At 37.2% G+C, this 25,562-nt stretch overlaps 1 protein-coding gene across 5 annotated transcripts in view; it reads right to left on the bottom strand.

Annotated features, from left to right (window-relative positions):
* Nucleotides 1-25,562, bottom strand: part of LOC118199650 (retinoic acid receptor RXR-alpha-B-like) — a 329,703-nt gene that overhangs the window by 106,870 nt on the left and 197,271 nt on the right. The window contains exon 1 of one of the 5 annotated variants that reach the window (XM_035371546.2): nucleotides 157-1,048. The exons of 3 other annotated variants lie outside the window; for them this stretch is intronic. In XM_035371546.2, the coding sequence (XP_035227437.1) occupies nucleotides 157-283 (127 nt within the window). In that variant the 5' untranslated portion in view covers nucleotides 284-1,048. Of the gene's footprint in view, nucleotides 1-156; nucleotides 1,049-25,562 lie in introns of those variants that run through there. One more of the 5 variants, XM_035371547.2, reaches the window with a different exon arrangement.

A 25,562-nucleotide genomic window follows, 5' to 3' on the forward strand; every position in this document is an offset into this window, starting at 1 on the left:
TAAACGTAATAATCTTCGAATAATTCGCTAAAACAATAAATGTAATTTCATAAAAGGATAGTCAATATTAAAGCAATCAGAAAATGTTCGGATGAATAATGAAAAGCAGAAAATTTAGGTTAATTTAAAGAGAGGTTTTTCAAATCCAATACTCACTCTGAGCTCCAGGAGACTGCAACCACGGTAGACCAGCAGTTTGAGATCCGTACAATAGTGCTGTAACGGATAGTTTTGGTCGTTCTTTCTTGTGATGCATCATTATCTCTGGCGATTCCCTTTGCATTTACTCGATTATATACAAGCTAAAAGCTCGTCTCAGTTTCTAAATATACTTAAATTATTTCACAAATTATTTGTCTTATGAGAATGATACGTCCTTATTCCAATTTAAATATCACAATATTAAGATCAATGGATATATTCAACACAAGATTGAAGTAAACGTTGTATGAAATTAAGATTCAGGAAGACAGAGTATTACATTAAAACGTTTATACAGTATTTCTTACTGAATAAGCTAACAAGAAATAACAAAACAATAACATCTAAAAATTTTATGGGGAGTTTTACTTTTTCACCGGGTAAACACTCATCCCTAACTATATCACAGATCTAAAATAATTCATACACTTAAGTCCTTTATAAACAAAAAAAGGTCCATTGATCACAGACACTACGATCAAATGCAAACAAAAGTTATTTCCCTTTAACCGGGATTCTTATGTTTACAAAATGATGAGGTATAACTCTTACTAAAAAAATTAAACCACTCCAAATACGCGAAACGCTAACCTCCGTGTTTTCCAAAATAAACAGTTTTAGGAAGGCGCGCGAGAGAAAACTTCCTTTGAGAAAACGAAACTGAAGCGACAACCGCTTCGATCAAAATCCGAGAATTTTTCAACTCAAGTCAGTGGTATCATCTCGTCGGTTATCCATATTGTAGACCGACTGCCAACATGGCCTCACGTGAGTTCGCACAGAGGCATGATGATCGCCTTCTGACGGGCGACATTTCATCTCGCGAATGTTTTCAACAGTGCGCGAAGTAGCTTTGAAAACCGTGAGTGAGTAATAGGGTTGCAGGACACAAAAGGCGAAAAGAGCGCCAAGCAGCCAACGCGCAGCATTTTCAAGGCCGTAAATTTCAGAAGAGGAAATTACAATGTCACCGTTTCTGTTACATTAACTTGGAGGACATTGCGCAATTTCGTGTCTACGTGCCTATGGATTGTTCTAACATGTGAACGACCCGTACGCTGGGGGGGGAAAAAAAAAAAAAAAAAAAAGCATTCTTATGTTCCGAAAGAGGAAAATTTTGCTTTATAAAAAGAGACATTAGCGCTACTTTTCCATTAGCATTCATAGAGTGCCCCCTCCTCCACAATGCTACCTTCTACAAAAAGAAAACACACATAATGTAACAACACGATGAATCAAAATCATGGAATAGACGACAAGTATATGATCTATAATAATTATTTTATTAATCTTTCCCAAACTTAGTTCATTAGGTTGTAGGGTTTATATTTATTTTAACTAACATTTACTTTAAGTTTAAACTATCTTTCCTGTCAAGCCTTACTTTCCCCTGGAACTGCCAATGCCAGAATATGTAAATTTTAGTAGAACGCGCAAGGATTCAAATTATCAGCGGAAGTATTATGATTTAAATAGAAGGAAATGAGTTCGGTGTGATATTCTTACTGCACGAGCGCGGAGGTAGTAAGCGAGAATTGAAGAACCCCGCGTTGCAGCCTATGTGCTTGGCGGGAAGTAGTGGTAATCGTTCCAGTGAGCTTCAAGTCTGCTGAATTAGCAGCGGTATTGTAAAACGCGGTGAGTTAGTTATTTTAGAGAGCCTCGTAGTTAGAATCTTGTCTTTACTTTCTTTTCAGGTTATTATTTTTATTTGACTGCCAAGTTGGCACAGTCTGTGAGCGTCAAGAGCACGCAATTGTAATTTATTACGTTGAATAAAAAGGGACTTAAACCCTTCACAAGGCTCTATCTTTTATACAAGTTTTCACAGTCACCTCTTGGTTGCGTGCAAGTTGGAGGCGCGCAACGTTATATTGGCGCCCGAACAATTATCGAACTGAAATGGCCGAAAACTGGATGGAAGCCGCTGGACAACACCAAGAAATGACAAGTCAGTTAGAAGGATTTGGATACCTGGTCCAGACTTTGAGAGCGTCAATCAGGCCAAACGTCTATTTCGACGGAAAAAATTCGGTGTCGGTATTTATAGAAGGTCTAGAAAACCACTTTCAGCTCTACCCTGTGCCTGAAAGACAAAAAGTTGCCATCGCCACATCAGCACTAAGAGGACAGGCCGCGCTATGGTGGAAAAACATAGGCAAATTTTTATTAGGGGAATTTGGAAGCCCGATATATATTTGAAAATTTCAAAAAATCGTTAGTAAAGGCCTTCCCCATAGTGAAAGATCGCGCACGGCTGGAAGCCGAACTATATAGTTTCTATCAACCTGATACAGCACAATTGACGGACTTTATTTTACGAAAAGTCAAGCTAACGGATATGCTGTATGGAAAGAAACCCGATGCGGAGATAATTGAAATAATATTACCAAGATTGTTACCTGCTGTTCAAGACTACTTCGAAATTAGAAACCCAAGCACATTGCAGGAGCTCTTCGAATTGGCGGTGAAGTTTCAAAATCGCAGAATAGCGGAAAAAGTTAGAGGGGCATCGTATTCTCAAAGTACCCGAAGGCAATCTTCAAATGACCAGACCAGAAAGGCAAACCGCTCTCATGGGGGAAAGAGCTATTAAGCTAACTCATCGAACCTCGAAGGTCAAGGCCCAAAAAGGAAATTTGAATAAAACCGTCCGCGTATCCAGAAGGCAGAAGTTGAAAGGAAAGCTTTAAACGAGTAGAGGGGCCTGTGAAAGGGAGGGTCCAGACCCCGGAAGTTTTCAAAAAACCCTCAAATAGACATTTAAACACCGTCATCGTAAAAAACTCACAGCTACCAATTATACAAGTCCTGGTTGGCGATGTACCAGTAGAAGCCCTCATCGATACAGGAGCAGAAGGAAATTTTATGAGTGAAAATTTCTTCAAAAAGAATTTTTATAGGATACGATTATTTAAAACCAGAAATACGGAAATTATAGCAGTGCAAGGAAAAACATGTCACTGCATCGGGAAATTATCATTAAACTTACAGGTAAAAGAGGAAAATCTCAAAGTATTAATTTTTGTGGTCAAAGACCTGCAACACTCTCTTATTTTAGGTATGGACTTTTTAAGGGCCGCGAGGGCAAAATTAAATTTTCAAGATAGTTCCGTGGTGTTGGAGATGGACCAGAGGGTGGTGGAACCTGTGGAGACACCGCAATTGGATCTTAGCCATCTGAAGGACCATGAAAGTAAAGCAATACAGCAAGTGGTGAGTAATTTTTCTCATTTGTTTTCAGAAAAACCAGGAAACTGCCAGATAGTAACTCACAAGATTCAATTAAATGCCGAAAAACCTTGTAGGACTAAACCGTATCGTTATGATAAATAAATAAAATAAAGACCTAATCATCGAAGAACATATTCAGGAGATGTTAAAGAATAAAATAATAACGCCCATAAATAGTGAGTACGCGAGTCCAGTCGTACTATGTAGGAAAAAGAACGAGTTTCCTCCTTCGGATAAAAGGGCTTGGAGGTTTGCTATTGATTACAGAAAACTAAATAGTATTACCAAATTTCCAGTTTACCCTTTGCCGGTTATAGACGAGATCATTAGACAGATCAAATCGACAAGATATATGTCTACTTTGGACTTAACGTCTGGCTACTATCAAATAGCTATGAGACCCGAAGATATACATAAAACCGCGTTTATAACAAAATCGGGCACTTATGCATTTTTACGCATGCCTTTTGGGTTGTGTGGGGCCCCATCAACATTCCAGAGAGCTATGGACATTGTTCTAAAGCCTGTCCTAGGAAAATCAACTTTAATTTATCTAGATGATATAATTATAACGAGTAGTACGTTGGAACAACACATTAATGATCTAGAACAAGTTTTTAAATTATTAAAAGAGGCCGGTCTTACAATTAACGCCTCAAAATGCAAGTTCGCAACTAAAGAACTTAAATATCTCGGTTATAAAATTTCGCAAAAGGGTATAGAAACGCAAGATTCAAAAATAAAAGCTATTAAGAATTTCCCACCGCCCAACACCGCCAAGAAACTTTCGTCTTTCCTTGGATTATGTTCTTACTATCGATCTTTCATAAAAGATTTCGCTAATATTGTTGAACCACTCTTAGTAATCAAAAGAAAAAAGAGTAAATTTACGTGGACAGCGGAAGCTAACACAGCTTTTGAAAGATTAAAAGAAGCGCTTATTAATGCCCCTGTTTTAAAATTCCCTGAGGGGGACGAAAACCTGGAAATTGCAGCAGATGCGTCAGACTATGCGGTGGGTGCGGTTCTTATGCAAAATAACCATCCGCTGGCATTTTTTAGTAAAACATTGAATCAGACACAAAGGAATTATACAGCTACAGAAAGAGAAACATTAGCCGTATTAATGGCTGTACACAAATTTCGAGTTTATTGCGGCAAATCGCCAGTAACAGTCTTTTCGGATCATGCGGCTGTTGGTAGACTTTCCTCGGGAAAAAACCTAACGCCCAGGTTAATAAGATCGGCTTTTAAACTCCAAGAATATAATATCACAATAAAATATAAACCGGGTAAGGAAAACAATGTAGCTGACGCACTTTCTCGTATAAAACTGGACGATGAAGGAAATGAACTTAAATGCGCTATGTTGACTTCAAAAATTTTAGATTCTAGAGATACGGTTATTACTGAACTGAAAGCTGATCCTGAATTTGGAAATATCTATGCTTATTTGAAAGACCCCGAAAGCTTTGAGCATACAGATATCGATGCGATAAGAAATAGAGCAAAAAACTATGAAATAATAGATAATTTATTATTCTATACGAAAACAACAAACGAAAATCTTGAGTATAAGCCAGTCATCCCAGCCTCGCTTCGATTAAGCATTTTGAAGGAGTTGCACCAAGAAAAAACAGCGGGCCACCTAGGGGTCAGAAAGACTATAAAAAGGGTACGCGAGGCGGTATACTTCCCGCAATTATACAAAATAATAACGGCGTATGTCAGGTCCTGCAATCAATGTCAGTTAATAAATGATATTAATTACAGCCCGGCCGGGTACTTAAATAGCATTCGCGCTACATTTCCGAATGAAATTTTAGGCATAGATCTTCTTGGTCCCTTTCCCCAGAGCGAGTTAAATAAAAATCGTTTTCTTTTAGTAATAGTAGATCATTTTTCAAAATGGATAGAAATTGTTCCACTTAAACGCGCGTCAGCCAAAACAGTCGCAGATGCATTCTTACACAGATACATTTTAAAATACGGTGCACCGATAAAAGTCATTAGCGATAACGGAAAACAATTCATTAGTCAAATATTTGAAAACATATGCAATGGACTTGGCATACGCCATATCAAAATGGTTCCGTATAGACCACAGGCTAACATAGCAGAAAGAGTTAATAAAAACATAGTAAAAATAATTCGCAGTTACGTGAGCACACATCACAAGCGCTGGGATGGCTACATAAATGAATTAGCTTATGCTTTAAGAACGGCACATCATGATACTACGGGAAAAACTACAGCAGAATTATTCTTAGGCCGAAAATTAATTACGCCTTTAGATAAATTATTCTTTGTGCAACAAAGAGAGCAGGAGTTTAAACAAAAAGATGTGCAAAAGCTAATTGATCAGGCACTTAAAAGCTCGGATACGGCAAGAAATAGGCAGAAACTATATTACGATAGAAAACGCCGTGAAGCAGATTTTAAAGTTGGGGATAAAGTATTGAAGCGAAAATTCTCTTTATCAAGTGCCCCAGACAATTTCATGGCAAAGCTGGCTCCAACGTTTGAAGGTCCCTATGTAATTCAGGAAATCAAAGGAGTAGTCTTATATCTTAAGAACGAGAGAGGGGAAATCTGTAAAGCAAGTCCCGACCAGGTGAAAAAATACTATAATCCAAATGATTTTGAAATCCTTAAAAGTTTCTTGCAGGACTCAAGTCTAAACGAAGTAGAAGATCCAGAGACTACAACAACTATTCCACCACCCAAGAAACAGAGAACTGAAGAGAGACCTAGCACTTCTACAACCCGGACGTCGGTATCAAAAAGAAAAAATAATTTTCAAACTCCGGCGTTTAAGAAAAACAAAAATACAGATGCACCGGGTAAAGAAACCGTGGTAAAGTACCGTGGTAAACACCACCTACAAAGGATAGCAGGAGAAATTACACATCAAGGAGAACGCGCACACGGCCACAGAATCAGGTGCCAGCAAGGCCGCCGTTCCGGAAACTGAAACGCCAACAGGAGGCACAAAAATACGAGGAACAGAAGAAATTCAAGAAGGACTCCAGACCGGAGGACGTCAAGATCAGCCGTCCCAGGGAGAAACGGAAAGGCCAACAACCAGACGATTACTCCGTCAAGAGGCCAGCATGTAGAGGACGCAAAAGAAAAAGTCAGGTGGACGACACTCGGAGGGCAGTAAGGAGAAGATTAACATCCATGAAACCTCTAACTTGGGACCAATTCTGCCAAAAACGGATGACGGAGTTTCAAGCATCGAAAACACAAAGATAAGTTAAAACCTTCCATAAATTTTTTTTCTCTCTTTTGTTCCGAAATGTTATGCATAAGTACGAAGTTCTATGTTTTGAGGAAAGTCAATATGTCTCGGTTGAGACTTAGTTTTGTTTTACTTTATTTAGCTAAGGCAAAAGTATTATTTTCTTTAAGTGTAAAAGCTGAAAACAAGCATTTTCTGTTGGTCGAAAGACTAATTCTGTTATGTTAAAGCCAAAATTTGGCCGAAGATAAAAATAACTTCGTATTCTTGTACTAATAAGAATTTTAGTTTCAGTGCCGCCAGCTTGGCGAAGAATGAGTAAAGTAAAAATTTATTTTCTCTTATTCATTTTATGGTAAATTGTAAAAAGCATATGTATTAAACTTTTGTAAATGTATGTAAATACTTGAATGTTATGTAAAAGTAGAATTTAGTCTAGAAGCATAAAATTGTAGATGCTAAAAGTGAATGCTTAAAAGCAATGAAGTCAAAATTTAAGTAGTAAATTGTAGATAAAGTCATGCTTTAGAGCGAAAGCCTGCATGTTTAAAGATGAATGAGGGTGAAGTTAGAATGAATGTGTTTTGTAGGGTTCTCCACCTACATTTGAATTTTTAAGACTATTAAAGTAGCTCATTGAGTTATAGAATGTCGAGTAAGGTGTGTCTATTTGGTCGTTGAATTCTAACAAATCATGGTGGTTAGGGGAAGTGTTGTAAGACTAAAACACGAATATTCCCGTTTGACACCACACACGGTGGAGAGCCAGGGTAAAGTTAAATTAATGCTTGAAAAATTGAATGAATGTGAATTAAGCAATAACTAAGAAAAACGAATCGTTTAAAAACAAAAATTTATTGTGTCAAGAAAGTGTAAATTATAATGTATTTAGAAAGATACTGATACTTATTCCTTCCAGATGCTGGAAGGAAAGACCAAGATTGATTGATGAAGTCCAGGAAAATTTGCTGTAAGCAGAGAGAGTTAAAACGAGCAACAGAATACAATTTGTTACATAAGATTTTTTTGTGTAAACGAGGTTCTCGCCAGTCAGTTCAGAATTAGATAAACTTACAACAGGTCGTTTGTAGGACCTGCTTCCAAGTTTTCCAAATTCTGGCAGCGGCAAATGTAGGGTTTATATTTATTTTAACTAACATTTATTTTAAGTTTAAACTATCTTTCCTGTCAAGCCTTACTTTCCCCTGGAACTGCCAATGCCAGAATATGTAAATTTGAGTAGAACGCGCAAGGATTCAAATTATCAGCGGAAGTATTCTGATTTAAATAGAAGGAAACAAGTTCGGTGTGAGAGATTTTCTTACTTAGCGAGCGCGGAGGTAGTTAGCGAGAATTGAACCCCGCGTTGCGGCCTATGTGCTTGGCGGGAAGTAGTGGAAATTGTTCCAGTGAGCTTCAAGTCTGCTGAATTAGCAGCGGTATTGTAAAACGCGGTGAGTTAGTTATTTTAGAGAGCCTCGTAGTTAGAATCTTGTCTTTATTTTCTTTTCAGGTTATTATTTTTATTTGACTGCCAAGTTGGCACCGTCTGTAAGCGTCAAGAGAACGCAATTGTAATTTATTACGTTGAATAAAAAGGGACTTAAACCCTTCACAAGCTTCTATCTTTTATACAAGTTTTCACAGTCACCTCTTGGTTGCGTGCAAGTTGGAGGCGCGCAACGTTATAAGGTACACTATATTAATTTCGGGAAATGAAATCAAAATTGCGAGCAAAGCATATTGTTATATCGTTGAATACAATAATAGCATTAAGAAAGAAAAGGGTGGTTTTCCCCATGTGTAACGTGTATATGAGCCAGTTCCCTTAGAAAGTCCTCCACGAAGGCATCCATCCCTCCCGTAAGGCAGATAGCCCTAGTGTGCTTTGCCGTATTCTCAATACACCACACCAGAAAGAAAAGGTTAAGTATACAGCTTGGAATATATTTTGAACCCTCTCGCTTTTATGAACGTCGTCGAAAATATTCACAAAACTAAACACGTAAAAAAAGGTGTACGTAACAGTTTTAAGCAAATTTTTGTGCTAATTCTTGTTTATACTTCCGGATGATTTTTAATACTACACTGATTTCGGAAGAAAACTCACCTATGTGCTAAGCTGCTTGTATATCATAAAATAGCACGGAAAATTTTTAACGAAGATACTAAGCCGACATTATTGGGAGGGGGAAAGGAATATTATTTTGGGAAAAGTAAGTAGTAATTAACACAAAGTGTGCTATGGGAAACCTACATTCGTGAGGGATTTATTTCAGGGAATATTATAGCGTACATACATTCGAGATAGAAACCATGAATGTGAAACTAGAGTGTTTTCCTACACGTGTCGGCAGACAGAAGAAACTACTGCCCATTCTCTATGGTTGATATTTGATCCCCTGCTGGGTCTTTAAGCAATGGAATTGGCTTGCATTAAATATTTATAGAATGGAATTACACAATTAGCTATTTGAGCCTTAAATATAATGCGAAGGAGCTGTTAATACGTATGATGTTATCTACTCAGTGAACAAGTGGCTGTTATCAAAGATGAAACAGCTCTTGTGTTACTAAAGAAGGCAAAGGCATTCAACAAAGAAAACTGTCACATATAATAATTTTTAAAGTTCTTTCATGGAGGACTTTCTACGAAAGCGTGATTTGTGTTGAAAAGCTCCACCAATAACAGCAACAACTCCCTCACAGCAGAGTAACGCCACTCGAAAATAAAAGAGTTTTTTTTTAATACAAAAACAAAGTGTAAGTATTAAGGAAGCTTGATTTCACTTGCAAATTACAGCAGTCGAAATCACCGGTAAAACTGCTACCTCACAAGATTACGGTTGACAGTTAAATAGCTCTCCTTTTTTAACCCACTGAGCGGTGCGGGATTTCGGATCTACCATGAAAACGTGTATTTAAACAGCATTTTGTAGCGAAATTCGTGTAATTACTTATTTTAGGCTCTATTTTCATAAATTTACATTCATTAAGATGACATTTACATTATCAAAGAAAGTAAGAAAGCGAAATAGCTTTAATTATGAACTAATATGTGCCAAGTGACATTAAGATCTCGTGACCTTAAAGTTGGTCATGAGACTCACAGGGCTAATTAAAAAAAAAAAAAAAAAAAAAAAAAAAAGCAGAATGAAAGTGAGATTGTTTTTTAAATTCTTTTCTCCACAAAATTAAAGTAGTTTATTAATGGCAACTGTTATCCTATGGAAAGAAAAGTTTGCCAGACTTCTGGTAATTCTTGTGTAAGACCAAAAATCCCCCCCCTTTTTTTTTTTTTTGCAAATGAAAGCGGAGACGAAACAAATGTAGTAAACACTTCTGTCATGAAGAAGAGGTTACCTTTGAATGCAGTGTCAACAGGCTACACAGTGTTAACAGGTTACCTTTAAAAGCAGTATACGTATAATAAAAAACAGAATTTTCTTAGGCCTTAATTCCGAACCATCAAGATAGGGTCCAGCTCACTCATTATCATTTTGAACCTAAAATTTACCGCTTGTCGCTATATAAATATAATGCTTTTCTGTGCTAATTCAATTTCAAGGAAAATTAGGAAAGGAAGGCTACTGAGAAACTCATAAGAGTTTCTCATAAGAGAAATCCTGTATTCATGTATGTAAATGCAAAACGTCTTTATCGGGGGGGTTGGCATGTTCTCTTCTCTTATGGTATATTCTTTTACCAAAAGCTAGGTCCGACATACTTTTTACCCATTTCTCTTTCAAGTAGGAATAGAAGTGGATCAAAGGTACATGGCTTCACAGTTCTTATGAGACAAAAGACCCTCTATTTTTTTTTTTTTTTTTAAATTTTTAATTAAGCAATTGCTTTCAGAATTTACATCTTTTAATGCTAAGAATAAGTCAAAAGATTTTATTTTGTCTAGAAATAGTACCGTTCATGGTACGCAATTCCCCATTAAAGCATTATTTTACTGGTAAAATATTGTTATGGACAGATGAAAGAAAGCATAGAAACCTAACCTGCAGAAGGGAGGAAAAAAAAAATCAATTGTTAAAAACAGATCATTGCTTAATACCTGATACTGAAAGCCATTTTATTACATACACCCTCTTAAAGGCCACACTTTATTAAAATGATTGGAAAACTTCATTAAAAATTTATACAGTAAGTATGAAAATGCAGTAAGAGAATCTGATAAAATAGTCCTGGTTTCGATGAATTTATTGTGTTATGGCAAAGTATAAAAAAGGCTATCTGCCTTAACAGAAGAGAAAATTTCGTACAGGAGTACTTAACGGACGTCACACATGTGAAAAACCACAAAAATATTCATGCTGCCGGACCGATTCTAAGTTAAAAAACACACATATTAACGAAAATGAAACGGATACTTTCGATAAAGCAGTAAAACATTGGTTAGGTTAGGTTATATGAATACTGTAAAGCACGTGAGCTATCTGCCTAAGAAAGGGTATGCTTTCGTGGAAGACCTTTCTAAGAGAAACTGCCTCATATTCACGTTCCACATGAGGAAAAGCACGAAAGTCAACCACGCAGCCGGGCCATTGACCTGGATTCGAACTGGACCACTGGTCGGCCAACTGCACCTAATAATGAACCACTGTACAACTGTTGAACACACGCCTTTCTTTTTTTCTTTTCTTTTCTTTTTTTTTTTTTTTTTCAATAACTGCTTTACTTGTTCTTGCCTTACTTGTAGCCAGTTCGCAGGCCTCAGTTCGATCCCGGGTCCAGCTACTAGTATTCCAGTAGTCTTAATACCATTGGTTGAGAAATAAAAAACTGGAAATTTCAGCAGCGTTTACTTAATCACCATCTTCCCCCAAGAAATTGTTTTCAGCATAATTTGAAAGCCATTTGTGATATCCTAATAAAAAGTGTAGTCCATAGAAATAAACCCTGTGTATCTTCCAAATAAATTTTTAAACACTTTTTGAAGAACGATTTTAATCAAATCGAAAAAATTTACGTTAAAAATTTAAATAGATTTATTATTAATCAGAAATATATATTAGTAATGGACCACCACCGTAATTGGTGCTTTTAAAGAGAAAGCGCATTTATTTTTTAAATATTACTAAAATTGAAATTTATTTTTCAGAATGATATTATGTATTTATTTATTTATTTTTATTTACTCATTTTGATTTGATTTATTATTTTTATTGATGTATTTTATTTATTTATATTTTGTTCACTGTTATTTATTTATTCTCAGTTTTGATTCTTCAGAAGAAATGTCGTAAGTTTCAAAACGGTTAAAAAGCACTAATACGGCATATCATAAAAAGCAGTACGCTAAGAGGCTGGTCATTAATAAGTTGACACTGCTACGAATTAGCATTATGAGTAGCATTAAAACGAATTAGCATTAAAAATAGGATTAACACGTGCTACGAAAATTTACGATTTTTTTAATGCTTTAGTTTTAAAAAATTAAGATTCATAGTAATCTACATACACTGCTGGCCACCGTAAATGCAACATCCTGAAGGAAGCATGCAAATAACATGAAATTTACAACATGCATTAGCGGAGGTGAGATATGCAAATGATTAGAATTTCAGCGCAGACCCACATCACACGCGCCTGTGGCGCCGCTTCAAAGCGCTATTTAAGGCTTGGAGTTTTCGACGATTTCAAGTTCGGCAATTGTTTTTTTCTTGTAGTTTTTTCAAATAAAAAAAATAAATACAAATTAAAAAAACCGATTAATTATGCCTCGTAGTAAACAGCGATCATCGTTTGATCAAGTATCCGAGTTCGACAGAGAAAGGATAGTGGCCTACGGAGAGTGTGGATTATCTTTCAAGGAAATCGGTAGTCGTGTTGGACGAAACCAAACAACTGTAATGCGGATATGTGACCGTTGGATGCAGGAGGGTTCGACGGACCGACGTAACATGTTCGATCGCATCCACCTCAGTGCACCACTTCACGTGATGACAGGAACATCGTGCGCATATCACTCTCGCACTCCTCTAGTACGCATTGCCGGTACTTTAAACAGCCAGCGCTACATCTTCGAGGTGTTGGAGCCAATCCTTACCTTCAGGGCTTGCCCACAGCCATATTTCAACAGGATAAAGCGCGACCACACGTGGCACGCACTGTCCAAGGATTCTTCGTCAATAGCCAGATTGAATTGCTTCCCTGGCCGGCTCGCTCTCCGGATCTTTCCCCGATAGAAAACATGTGGTCCATGGTTGCTGAACGATTGACCGAGATTAACTTTGGCAACGTGTGGAAGCTGCTTGGTCTGCTGTACCCCAAGAACACATCCAAAGTCTCTTTGAACCAATGCCGAGGCGTGTGACAGCAGTGATCTCCAACAATGGCGGCTACTCTGGCTACTGATTCTGGAAGGAACTACACTTCACAGAAGTCTATAAATTTAATCATTTGATACTTGGTCAACATGTTATCTAAATAAATTTTGTTGTGATATCTCTTGTCTCTTGGTGTTGCAATTTGGGTGGCCAGCAGTGTACATTAATTAACCTTAATGTAATTATATTACATAAAAATTTACTTAAAAAAAAAAAACTGAAAGGTTTCAGATTTAAATTACGTCCAAAGGGGAGTTTTTTTAAAGTTTTGTGTGTTACCTTTAGTTATTAAATATCATGTTCTTTGTACTTAAACCATAAAATTCAGTTTAACAGCAATGTCGCAAAATAATTTTAAAATGAGCATATCTTTAGAATTTCCGATACACAGTTCGCGCGCTGAAGATAAAAAGGTTTTTTCTTTCCCCGTAGAGTGTTGCCATTGCTCGCTTTGAAATCCTTGAGTTTGTTAATCAAATATTCGTTAAAGTTTTACAAAATATGAAATCGATAATAAAACAAATTCCAAATTTCAAATTTGGTCCTCCACATGCCCATATTCTTAGGAGGATTACGTCATTCAAAATTCGATGGCTCTATGTACCGCTGTTTTACCACAATGCGAGAAATATACATACATTTATGCAGATTTTTCATTATTTAATTTCTTCAAATACAATGCAGGACTCTAACATTTGGTGGCAACAGTTTGAAAAGTGAAATGGACATTTATAGTGATTTAACGCAAAATCGCAAAACGAAAACAATAGTTAAAAGCACCTTTGCACTAATAATTACTACATGTTATATATGTAATTCTATTTTAAATAGAAAAATAACGCAAATATGCTCAGTAAGGTGTTTGTTAACGGATTAATTAATCTCAGTCACTGAAGTCCGAAGAAAATAGAAAGAGAGAGACAGCGTGTATACAATAGTATACGAGGAAAACTATGGAGCAGCGACACACGTCAGTGAAGTTCATTGTCATACGCAATACTAAAAGAAAGCCATAAAGGCAATGCGAAGCCAAAAAGGTAGCCACGACTCCACTAAAAGTTGGCGAAAGTCCAACTGTAATCAACAAAGGGAAACACACGAAAGTGGCGCGCGCTTGATCTTGTTCTTAGGATTCAAGAAATAAAAAAATAGTTTTTACTTAAGAAATAAAATTTAAGAGCCGGTTTCATAGAGGAAATTCCGGCTGAAACATACCTTCGAAATTCTCAAATGATTTTGAGTGCTGATTATAGACGTTTCTTAAGTACTCATTATTTTTTGATAAAAATACGCATTCAATAGATATTTCGGTACCAATTATAATTCTTTTAAATACGAATAATTGATACAGCAGAACACACGGACTGTCAGCCCCCCACACTTTTTTATGTTAAAATACTAAGAAACTGAAACACATAAATTATTTGGCATTCCACGATTAGCTTCTTCAAGTTACGTCCAATGGAAATCCGTCTAAATCAAAATTTGCGTGATTAAAAAAAATTTACAGCAAATACAACTTTTCCAAGGAAGCATTGGCAAGAATTTTTAATGAAATCAAAGTAACAGTAACGCTAGTGTAAGCAAAAGAAAACAAATGTAAAAAAAGGGGTGGGAGGAATCTTAAGCTATTTTTCCCCCTTATAAGAAAATTATTTCTCGAAAATATCTTCCGTAGCTATACTTGAACTTAAAACGAGACATTAATATACATTCATTAATATCTCTCATTAAAAAATTAATTCTTCATCGATTAGAAAAATTCAATCACACACAATTTACTTATAAACCACGATGTCAAACATTTTGGGCCGACCACACATCGTATGTGCTAGTTGCATAGGCGTTTTCGTGGTTTTTGCCATATGTTACGTGAATGTGAGCCCTCTTCACTTAGTAAGTCCTCCATGAAAGCATTCCTCCCGTTATATGTTTTATCACAATCAAATAATCCAATTCACTCTAATCTTCGCGCTTAAACGGACTGGATGCACGATCATTTTCTTCGTGTTTATCGTGAATGCGCGCAGTTTTCTTTACAAAGTCCTCCACAAACGCACTCCTTCCCATATAGCATGGTATACTTTTCCATGCTATACACTTAGCCACACATACTTCCATAATCAAAATAATGAGTCACAGCTCTCCAATCGTATGGCCCTACAAAGATCTACCAAGGGACGAACCAGTCGTTAAAAATATGCCAAAGACCTCATATAGAATCTAATATTTACTAATGACTACATAAGACGTAGTATGCTATTTTACTACGTCTTACAAAATTACATCTGCGTCTTACAAAATTATATCTGCGTCTTACAATTCAAAACATGTTTATAGGGGGAAAATATACGAACATACCATTTTTAATATGGACATTGGCACTACCTTCTAGAGCTCCTTTGTTCAAGGTATTGATACTGAGTTTGTTTCTTGCATACCAATGCCTCTACAATTAGTTCGATAAACGTGACAGTTGATTCTCGAAAGTATATTTAAGATGTTTGTATGACGTTTGACTTCCTATTTTGCGTTAATTATGCTAGCATGTGTACATGCTTTCGTAAACACGTATGGCACGAACGATAATGTTCTTGTAAATAAAAACACTTAATGCACATCTAATAAAAACTCTTAAGAATTCCGTTCACATATTCGCACGGAAATTTGATGGAGTGGAATTGTAAGTACGAGGGCCATCCAGGAAGTAGATTACGTTTCCGTCTGTGTCCGCTAGGGGCGGGGCTAGCGCGGCCATCTTGGGGTCAGAGCGTTGCGCAGCTCAGTCTGCATCTAGCCGTGCTAGTGAGAGGTTCGTGCTGTGCTCCGTTCAGATACTGTGACGGTTTGAAATGTCTGCGTTAATTGAAAATCCCGCGAGCTGCGAGGTGCGCTCAGTAATAAGGTTTCTGACTGCAAAAAACTGTAAACCGATAGAAATCTATCGGCAGCTTCGTGAAGTGTATGGGGACAACATTATCACTGAAGGTGGAGTGCATCAGTGGGTCATAAGATTTCAAAATGGCCGAACCAATGTTCACGACGAAGATCGAAGTGGGAGACCCAGCATAGTGACCGCCGAACTTCTCGAAAAAGTCGATGCTAAAGTCCGTGAAAATCGAAATTTCACAATAACGGAACTTTCTTTGAGTTTTCCACAAATTTCGCGAAGTTTGTTGCACGAAATCATCAGCGAAAAGCTTGGTTACCACAAGTTTTGTGCAAGATGGAAGGCAAGAAGAGGTAACGAAGTGGTTGAAGGCGCAGGCGGCCGAATTTTTCGACGAAGGAATTTCCAAGCTCGTACATCGCTACGATAAATGCCTTAATTTGTATGGTGACTATGTAGAAAAGTAGTATTTGAGTGTGGCTTTCATCTGTATATAATAAAATTTGTTTCCTATACTTTGTTTATTTTTTTATTCCAAAACGTAATCTACTTTCTGGATAGCCCTCGTATATTAAAATGCAGACGGTGTTTCCTGAAATCAGGAAATACATTCAGAAAGTCAGCTGCAAAAATTGGAATGACTGTCCCACATTTTTTGCTGCTTTGCTAAAAGTTTTACAATCAATTCAATTGTTTCACTTAATCTGAGCAATTTCAATTTAATTTCGAATGCTGTCATACCGCAAAACAACTTCACATAAACACACACTTTTTTTTTTTTTTTTTTTTTTTTTTACCTTAACGACTCATTTTCTGTTCACTGAATTAAGCAATCACATCCATTGAAAATTACCCGTACGGTTTTCGTTTTCAAAATCAACATCGCCGGCCTGTTTATTTGAATAGAGCAAACGACACGAGGACAGTTTACTATGCGTAAGGGTTGCTTTCGTGGAGACCTTTCTAAGGCAAAATTGGCTCGAATTTACGTTACACATGGAGAATAACCACAAAAACACCTATGCCGCTAATCCGTTCGAATCCCGCGAACGGGCTGGCTGCATGGGTGTTTTCGTGGTTTTCCCCATGTGTAACGTGTATACGAGCCAGTTTCCCTTAGAAAGTCCTCCACGAAGGCATCGCTCCCCTTAGGCAGATAGCCCTAGTGTGCTTTGCCATAATTAAATACACCACGCCGCTAATCCGTTCTCAGTGATTCGAATCCAGGTCGAACTACCACTGTTTAGGTTAGAAAAGCACGAAAACTAACCATGCAATCAAGCCCGTTTGCCGGGGGTCGAACTACCACTATTCAAAGGTATTAACAGCTCGGTAGCTAGTGGCTCAGCGTAGCATTTCCTCAGCATACTGTTCAATAAAATTTTCAAAAATAATTCTGTGGACCTCTTTCCTTCCTGTTAGTTCAAAGACGAAGAATTAACTAAGAGATCAGCATCCCGAAATCTGTGTTGTAATTGCGTTGACAAACTTTGCGTCCGCACAACTTTGCGACAAAACGTCTGCACGTGCAATTTTCTGTTTAGCGTTAACTGTTGAGAGTTGCATCACATGTTGCTTCTTCCGCTGATAAAAACGCGCGTCTCTCCGTCCCTCTCCACAGCACAGAGGTCAGGTAGTTCGAAGAGGTCATTGATTTAGAGGCGTTAAAGAATGCAGTTCAGAAGTAAACTGGTATCTTTAGTTGTCCCCGCTGAGATGCAATCAAATCCCATTTCAATTGTTATTCCTGTTGCAGAAATAACAATGCCGTATTTTCGGTCTCTCTCTCTTTCTTCGAATAGAGCTTTCCAAAAATTTATAAAAGAAAAGTTGAACTAAAAGACTTCTATAATACAGAAGATTTAACTCCTTAGAAATTGTTTGGCTGAATCGGTTTCCACTAGGGGACCTAGGGTTACAAGAAAAACCGCTTTAGACATGCACGGAAACCGAATATGACATGAAACTAAGTCCCCCACTCGACGAGATCTCATTTACCTGGGGGGGGGGGGAACTATTTTTATTGTTTTTTGTGTCCAGTAATTTTTTTACTTTCCGGATATATCTCGGGATAATAAAACTGCCTTAAATAAATTAGTTTTAAATTCACAAAGGGGATATAATGTGCCATAATTTAGTAACAAAAAAAAAAAAAAAAAAAGATCATTCGTAGTCAGCCCTACTAACATAAAGCCGTACAGTGACAAGTTTGTGAAATGAACGTGAAATGTATGCTTCGTTTTAGAGATTTGCTATGAAGGTTAATTTGTTGAGATCAAAGTAACAGTAACGCTACTGTAAGCAAAAGAAAACAAATGTAAAAAACGTTGTGGGGAGGAATCTTAAGCTATTTTCCCCCTTTATTTATAAGAAAATTATTTCTCAAAAATATCCTCCGTAGCTATACTTGAACTTAAAACCAGACATTAATATACATAGATAATCTTTCATTAAAAAAATTAATTCTTCATTGATTAGAATAGAAAAATTCGGTCACACACAATTTACTTATAAATGCATTATTTAAACCACAGATGTCAAATATTTTAGGCCGACCACACACACCGACACCGTATGTGCTAGCTGCATAGGCGTTTTCGTGGTTTTTGCTAGGTATTACGTGAATGTGAGCCCACTTCACTTAGTAAGTCCTCAATGAGAGCATTCCTCCCGTTATATGTTTTATCACAATCAAATAATCCAATTCACTCTAATCTTCGCGCTTAAACGGACAGGATGCACGATCATTTTCCTCGTGTTTATTGTGAATGCGTGCCGTTTTCTTTACAAAGTCCTCCACAAAGGCATTCCTTCCCATATAGCATGGCACACTTTTTCTTTTCTTTGCCACACATTGTTCCATAATCAAAATAATAATGATGAGTCCCAGCTCTCCAACCGTATGGCCCTACAAAGATCTACCAAGGGATGAACCGGTCGTAAAAATTTGCCAGAGGCCTCATACAGAATCTAATATTTACTAACGACTGTATAAGACGTAGTATGCTATTTTACTACGTCTTACAAAATTATATCTGCGTCTTACAAAATTACATCTGCGTCTTACAATTCAAAACATGTTTATAAGGGGAAAAAAATACGAATATACCATTTTTAATATGGACACTGGCATTACGTTCTAGAGCTCCTTTGTTCAACGTGTTGATAGTGAGTTTGTTTCTTGCATACCAATGCCTCTACAATTAGCTCCATAGACGTGACAGTTGATTCTGCAAAGTATATTTAAGATGTTTGCATGACGTTTGACTTCTTATTTCTTATTTTGCGTGAATTATGCTAGCATGGGCACATACCGTTCGTGTCATCTCTTTGCGAAAGCAACGTTCCTGTAGATAAAACCACTTATTGCGCATCTGATAAAAACTCTTAAGAATTCCATTCACATATTCGCACGGAAATTTGATGGAGTGGAATTGTAAGTACATTAATATGCAGCCGGTATTTCCCAAAATCTGGAAATACACCCAGAAAGTCAGCTGCAAAAATTGGAATGAATGTAGTACATTTTTTGCTGCTTTGCTATACAATCGATTAAATTGTTTCTCTTAATTTCAGGAATTTCAATTTAATTTCGAATACTGTCATACCGCAAAACAACTTCACATAAACACACACTTTTTTTTTTTTTTTAAACTTAACAACTCATTTTCTGTTCACTGAATTAAGCAATCATATCCATTGAAAATTACCCGTATGGTTTTCGTTTTCAAAATCAACATTGCCTGCCTGTTTATTTGAATACAGCAAACAACACGAGGACCGTGGACTATGCGTAAGGGTTGCTTTCGTGGAGACCTTTCTAAGGGAAAATTGGCTCGAATTTACGTTACACATGGAGAACCACAAAAACACCTATGCCGCTAATCCGTTCTCAGTGATTCGAATCCAGGTCGAACTACCAGTGTTTAGGTTAGAAAAGCACGAAAACTAAACATGCAGCCAAGCCCGTTTGCCGGGGGTCGAACTAACGCTATTCAAAGGTATTAACAGCTCGGTAGCTAGTGGCTCAGCGTAGCATTTCCTCAGCATGCTGTTCAATAAAATTTTCAAAAATAATTCTGTGGACCTCTTTCCTTCCTGTTAGTTCAAAGACGAAGAATTAACTAAGAGATCAACATCCCGAAATCTGGGTTGTAATTGCGTTGACAAACTTTGCGTTGACAAAACGTCTGCACGTGCAATTTTCTGTTTAGCGTTAACTGTTGAGAGTTGCATCACATGTTGCTTCTTCCGCTGATAAAAACGCGCGTCTCTCCGTCCCTCCCCACAGCACAGAGGTCAGGTATCAGTTTTAAGAGGTCATTGATTTAGAAGCGTTAAAGAACGTAGTTCAGAAGTAAACTGGTATCTTTAGTTGTCCCCGCTGAGATGCAATCAAATCGCATTTCAATTGTTATTGCTGTTGCAGAAATAACAATGCCGTATTTTCTGTCTCTCTCTCTTTCTTGCAATAGAGCTTTCCAAAAATTAATAAAAGAAAAGTTGAACTAAAGGACTTCTAGAATAGAGAAGATTTAACTCCTTAGAAATTGTTTGGCTGAATCGGTTTCCACTAGGGGACCTACGGTTTCAAGAGAAACCAGTTCAGACTTGCACCGAAACCGAATATGACAAGAAACCAAGTCCCCCCCCCTCGACGAGATCATGGAGGTAAGAGAGGACTTCCTACTTCCATGGACGAGATCTCATTTGTCTGGGGGGGAGTATTTTTATTGCTTTTTTTGTTTCTAGTAAATTTTTTTAGCTCCCGGATATACCCCGGGATAATTAAACGGCCTTAAATAAATTACTTTTAAATTCCCAAAGAAGAAATGATGAGCTATATTTTAGTAACCAAAAAAAAAAGTATCATTTGTAGTCAACCCTACTAACATAAAGTCTCACAGTGACAAGTTTGGTGAATTGTATGCTTCGTTTTAGAGATTTGATATGAAGTTTAATTTGTCAGTGGTTCCATACTGCTTATTGACTTCTCAATATGAAAGCGTATATGATAACTTATAGTTATTTGATACGCTTGGGAATACGATAACTTATAAACTGCTCAAAACAATTAAAGGATATTGTAAGTTTTATATAAAATAAAGATATAAGCGAAATTTTTTTTGCCGAAAATGGAAGAAGAGAATTACAAATGCAAATTTTTCTGATTTTCAAACTGCGCAGTATGCTAATTTTGAGTTCGACGTCAAAAACGTCGCTTCAGCGGCAGCGAATGAAATTTGACTTTCAACTGAATAAAAGACAATGAAGACAAGGATGATTGGCATTCAGTGACTGTTTTGTTTCAATGAGTACGATGTCTCAGCGAAGTCATTTAACCGATTCAGAAGCTTAGAGAGTTGTTGGTAGGTTAGAAGGGGGTCAAACTCAAGCCGAAGTAGCGCAAGCCATTGGAGTGTCACAAAGTGTGATTTCCAGGATCTGGAACCGTTTTTTGGAAACTGGAAGTGCAGGATGAAGACCAGGGTAAGGTCGTAGACGGGCAACAATGCCCAATGAAGATCATTATTTAGTGTTAACGGCTCGGAGACACCGAAATATGAATGCTACTCTTCTCCAACAACACCTTCGCTCGGCTACTGGCACCACGGTTTCAACTCAGACTGTCCGAAACCGGCTCCATGGTGTAGGTCTGTATGCTCGCCGACCGATGGTATGTGTTAGACTAACATCAAGGCATCGTCGCGATCGCAGGGAGTGGGTAACAGAGCATGTGAACTGGAGGAGAAATGAATGGAACAATGTTCTTTTTTCTGACGAGTCCCACTTTTCTGTTCATCCTGATAATAGGCGTATTTTCATCTGGAGGGACTGTGGCAGTAGGAATAATTCTGCATTCGTACACGAAATTGTCAGATTTGACGGTGGGGGAGTGTTGGTGTATGGTGGCATCTCCACTGACGGGCGCATAGACCTCTACATCATTCGAGATGGACCTCTGACTGGTCGCCGATACGGGGATGAGATCCTCAGACCTATTGTAGTCCCTTACGCTGCAGCAATCGGAGATGACTTCATTTTAATGGACGATAACTGCAGGCCACATCGTGCTAACCTGGTGGAGGATTTCCTTTTCGAGGAAGGAATCGTACGAATGGAATGGCCAGCGTGTTCTCCAGACATGAATCCAATAGAGCACGTTTGGGACGCTCTAGGAAGACGAGTTGCTGGCCGCCAACCACCCCCACAAACTCTCCAAGAACTGGAAAGAGCTCTGGAAGAATGGGACAGAATACCCCAACTCGTGATTAATAGCCTCATTGACTCCATGCCTCAAAGGTGTTCAATGATGCTGGCCGTCCATAGAAACCCCACTCCCTACTGAAAATGATTTCCTTTGAAGAAAACACCTTTTCTTATTCTTTTTTTCTCATATGTACAAATTGTTTTTTTCCTTTTGTACACAAAGGCGCAATAAAATGCATTTTTTTCTGCCAAACATGTGTAATTTATTCTCATATAACCTACTACGTCTGTCGACCATGTATCAATCAGCTAAAAAGTTTCCCAGCTACAAGATCTACCTAAAACTGCAATATCCTTTAATTGTTTTGAGCAGTGTAGTTGGCAACACGCAATATTTGTACTTACGAAATACATGTGAATAAATGCGAAATTTAACATTATTAGTAATTGAATGCGATATATTCTTTATTAATATTTTTAACGAAAATTGATGAAAAGGAGTTTTTAAAGATAATTTGTTCAATTCTCGTGACGCTCGACGTCCATCGACGTCAGTATATCGAAACCTATTCACTCGCTCTGCGACAGTCGTCTTACTCAGCCAGTTCAGTCGTGTCACATACTGTACGCGTGTCTTTCATATTACTTTCTATATAGGTATCTGATTTTGGTAACCATAACATTTAACAATATGGGTCGCTATAAAAAGAAAATTATTGACAGAATAATGCAGTTTGCACACAAGCATTTGTACTTAAGTATATATCGTTATGTGTAAATATTGTAATATTACTTTAGAAGAGCAGAAAAACAAATACTCTAACCCAGCGAGTCTCAGGGCTCCCTAAGCACTCCCCAATAATAACAACATAATAAGGAATACAAATGAAATCAAAATAAGAAATTTAGAAATCGCATTCTGAACACAGACATTCGCCACGTTGAGTTTCCTGCTTCCTCTAGCAGATCATGCTTGGCTATTACTTGGAACCGTATATTCCAGAAGATTCTCGAAACTTACGCCCATATAAATACAGGTGACTAGTCTATTTGGAGTCATTTCACAGTCAGTGTTTAGCGATAATATTGTGACGTCTTAGTGATTCTTCCGGGAGTTTGCTGTGCGTTTTATTTCTCTGTGAGGTTCAGCTGTACAGCTAGTAAGTGTTCATTAATAAATATAATGGTGAAAATAATAAATTGTATAAAACCGTGACTTCTTGAAAAAAACTCTACAGACTAATGTGTGAATAGTAAACCACCATCACTCACTCCTGCTGCAGAGTGAAGTAAGATGATTGTATCAGGAAAAAGCGTTGACATATTTGATGAAACCCTATGCACAGATTGTAGTATCTTAATGGACCATAATACTGCACTGAAATGGTTCAAACTAATAAAGTCTGGGTGCGTAATATGGTATATTGGTCAAACTTTGCAGCAAAGTGAATGGAATGTATCTATCATTGCTAGAACAAAATGCCACATTTTTTTAATGCAAACGCCAAAGTGTCTTCCTTTTTAGAGGAAACTTATGTATTAACTGGAGTGCGTGGAAATGGAAGATAACGATTGTATATCTGTTACAAAATCCTTCTTAGAAGAAAGTGGCTTCAAGATTCAAGAAAAAATCCAGAAGAATATTCAGACTCATCTCGTAGCTCTGAAAGAGTCGTTTGAACTTTCTTTTTCGACAGCTCAAAAGAAGGTGCTTCAAGGAATGTGAGCAAGTATTCGATGTGTTTAAACACGAGGTCCTCATACATTTAACATCTCCCAGCAAACTAAAAACGGCGTTTCAAAACCAAAGTCTACTGGAGTTTTGCTTGTATACGAGACGAATTCAAAATTCTGTCCGAGAAAGCAAAATTAATGCTGTTTTCTTTCTCAGCTACAGATCCTTATAAAACAAGATTCTCTGTCTGTACAGTTACTGTACAGAGAATCCGCCACAAAACAAGACATTCGCCTGAAATTATTAACAACTAAGCCTAAAATAAGAAAACTTTGCACAAAAATGCAACCACGCGTGAGGTGTCTCATTAACCCTTTCTGTGTGTGTTTTGTTTTAATTTAGGCCTATAGTGCACTGTAGTTGTATAACAGTAAAACTAAACTGCAACTGCATTCTGTAACGAATAATGAAAATTTTTAACAAAAAGTAACGATCGAATACGTATTCGTGTGTGCGTATTTGTTTACGGCAAAGCTCTCGAGGGCTATCTGCCTACGGGGAGGGATGCCTTCGCAAAGGACTTTCTAAGGGAAACTGGATCGTGTACACGTTACACATGAGGAAAACCAGGAAAACGGCCATACAGCCAGCCCGTTCGCAGGATTCGAAATTCGAACCGAACTACCAGTGTTCTGTGACTTTACCGCTCGGCCGCTGAATTGAATTGCATGCAATGATAATTAAAGAACTGCATTTATTATAATGACTTTAATGATGCTCTCAGCAATAATGTAAAATATCTATTGAAACACAAATTCCTTAGATGTGCTGAAATGTGGAACAACCTTTCTGTATGCCAATTCTGTCTGACATTATCAGGCTTAGGAAAAATTGAAATTTTATGATAAATTAAGAAAACTTTATAAATATAATTTAATTTCATGTAAATATAATTTAATTTTGGACAACTATTTAGATGTGTCCTTACTTCACATTCCCTTACTATTTGTGGGTTTTTAAAACCCCTGTAATACTATTCTTAAACATCATTATCTTGTAAAATACAGAACTTGCAAGCTAAATAGCTCCGCTAGATAAGTTGATTCTGAAAAAGGCTCCACCAGTCAAAACGTTTGCGAATCGCTGCTCTAATGAAAACACGACTAATGGCAGAGCTTAATTTCTAAAATTAGAAGTACCAGAGTCAGATGGAAGGTGTCAAGAAAAAATGAACGAAAATAAATAAATAAAATAACTAATAATTAAAATTAAATAAAGTGTTAATAAATAAGTAAAAAGTTGGTAATTATTAAATTAATAATAAATAGTTAAATAATAAAATAAAATATAAGACCTCTTCTTATATGGGGCTCCAGATGCAATTACAATTTCATTCAAAAACTAAGAAATTGCCCAACTGGAAAGTTTTGACCATGTAGTATAACGCAGTGGTATTCAAACTTTATGGTACTGCGACCCCATAAAAATGCAAATTCTCCCCCCCGAAAAAAAAAAACAACTTCGCGACCACAGTCAGAGCGTCGACCCGTTAGTTATATACCAGCAATTCAGAATTTTTAGGATTTTTAATCTACCTTGCGACCCCATTATAAATTTTCATCGACCCATAGTTTGAATACTACAGGTATAATATATTATTTTAAGAGATGATAGAAACAAAAAAATCATTTCCCCCCCCCCCAGCGCACTAGTGAAAAAAAGGTAAAATGGTTAAAGCGCCACTAATGGGAATAGAGGTAATGCTGGAAA

This window comes from Stegodyphus dumicola, chromosome X2 (genome assembly GCF_044657685.1).
Source record: "Stegodyphus dumicola isolate Sdum_Otavi_A_Nest chromosome X2, ASM4465768v1".
NCBI classification, from domain to species: domain Eukaryota; kingdom Metazoa; phylum Arthropoda; class Arachnida; order Araneae; family Eresidae; genus Stegodyphus; species Stegodyphus dumicola.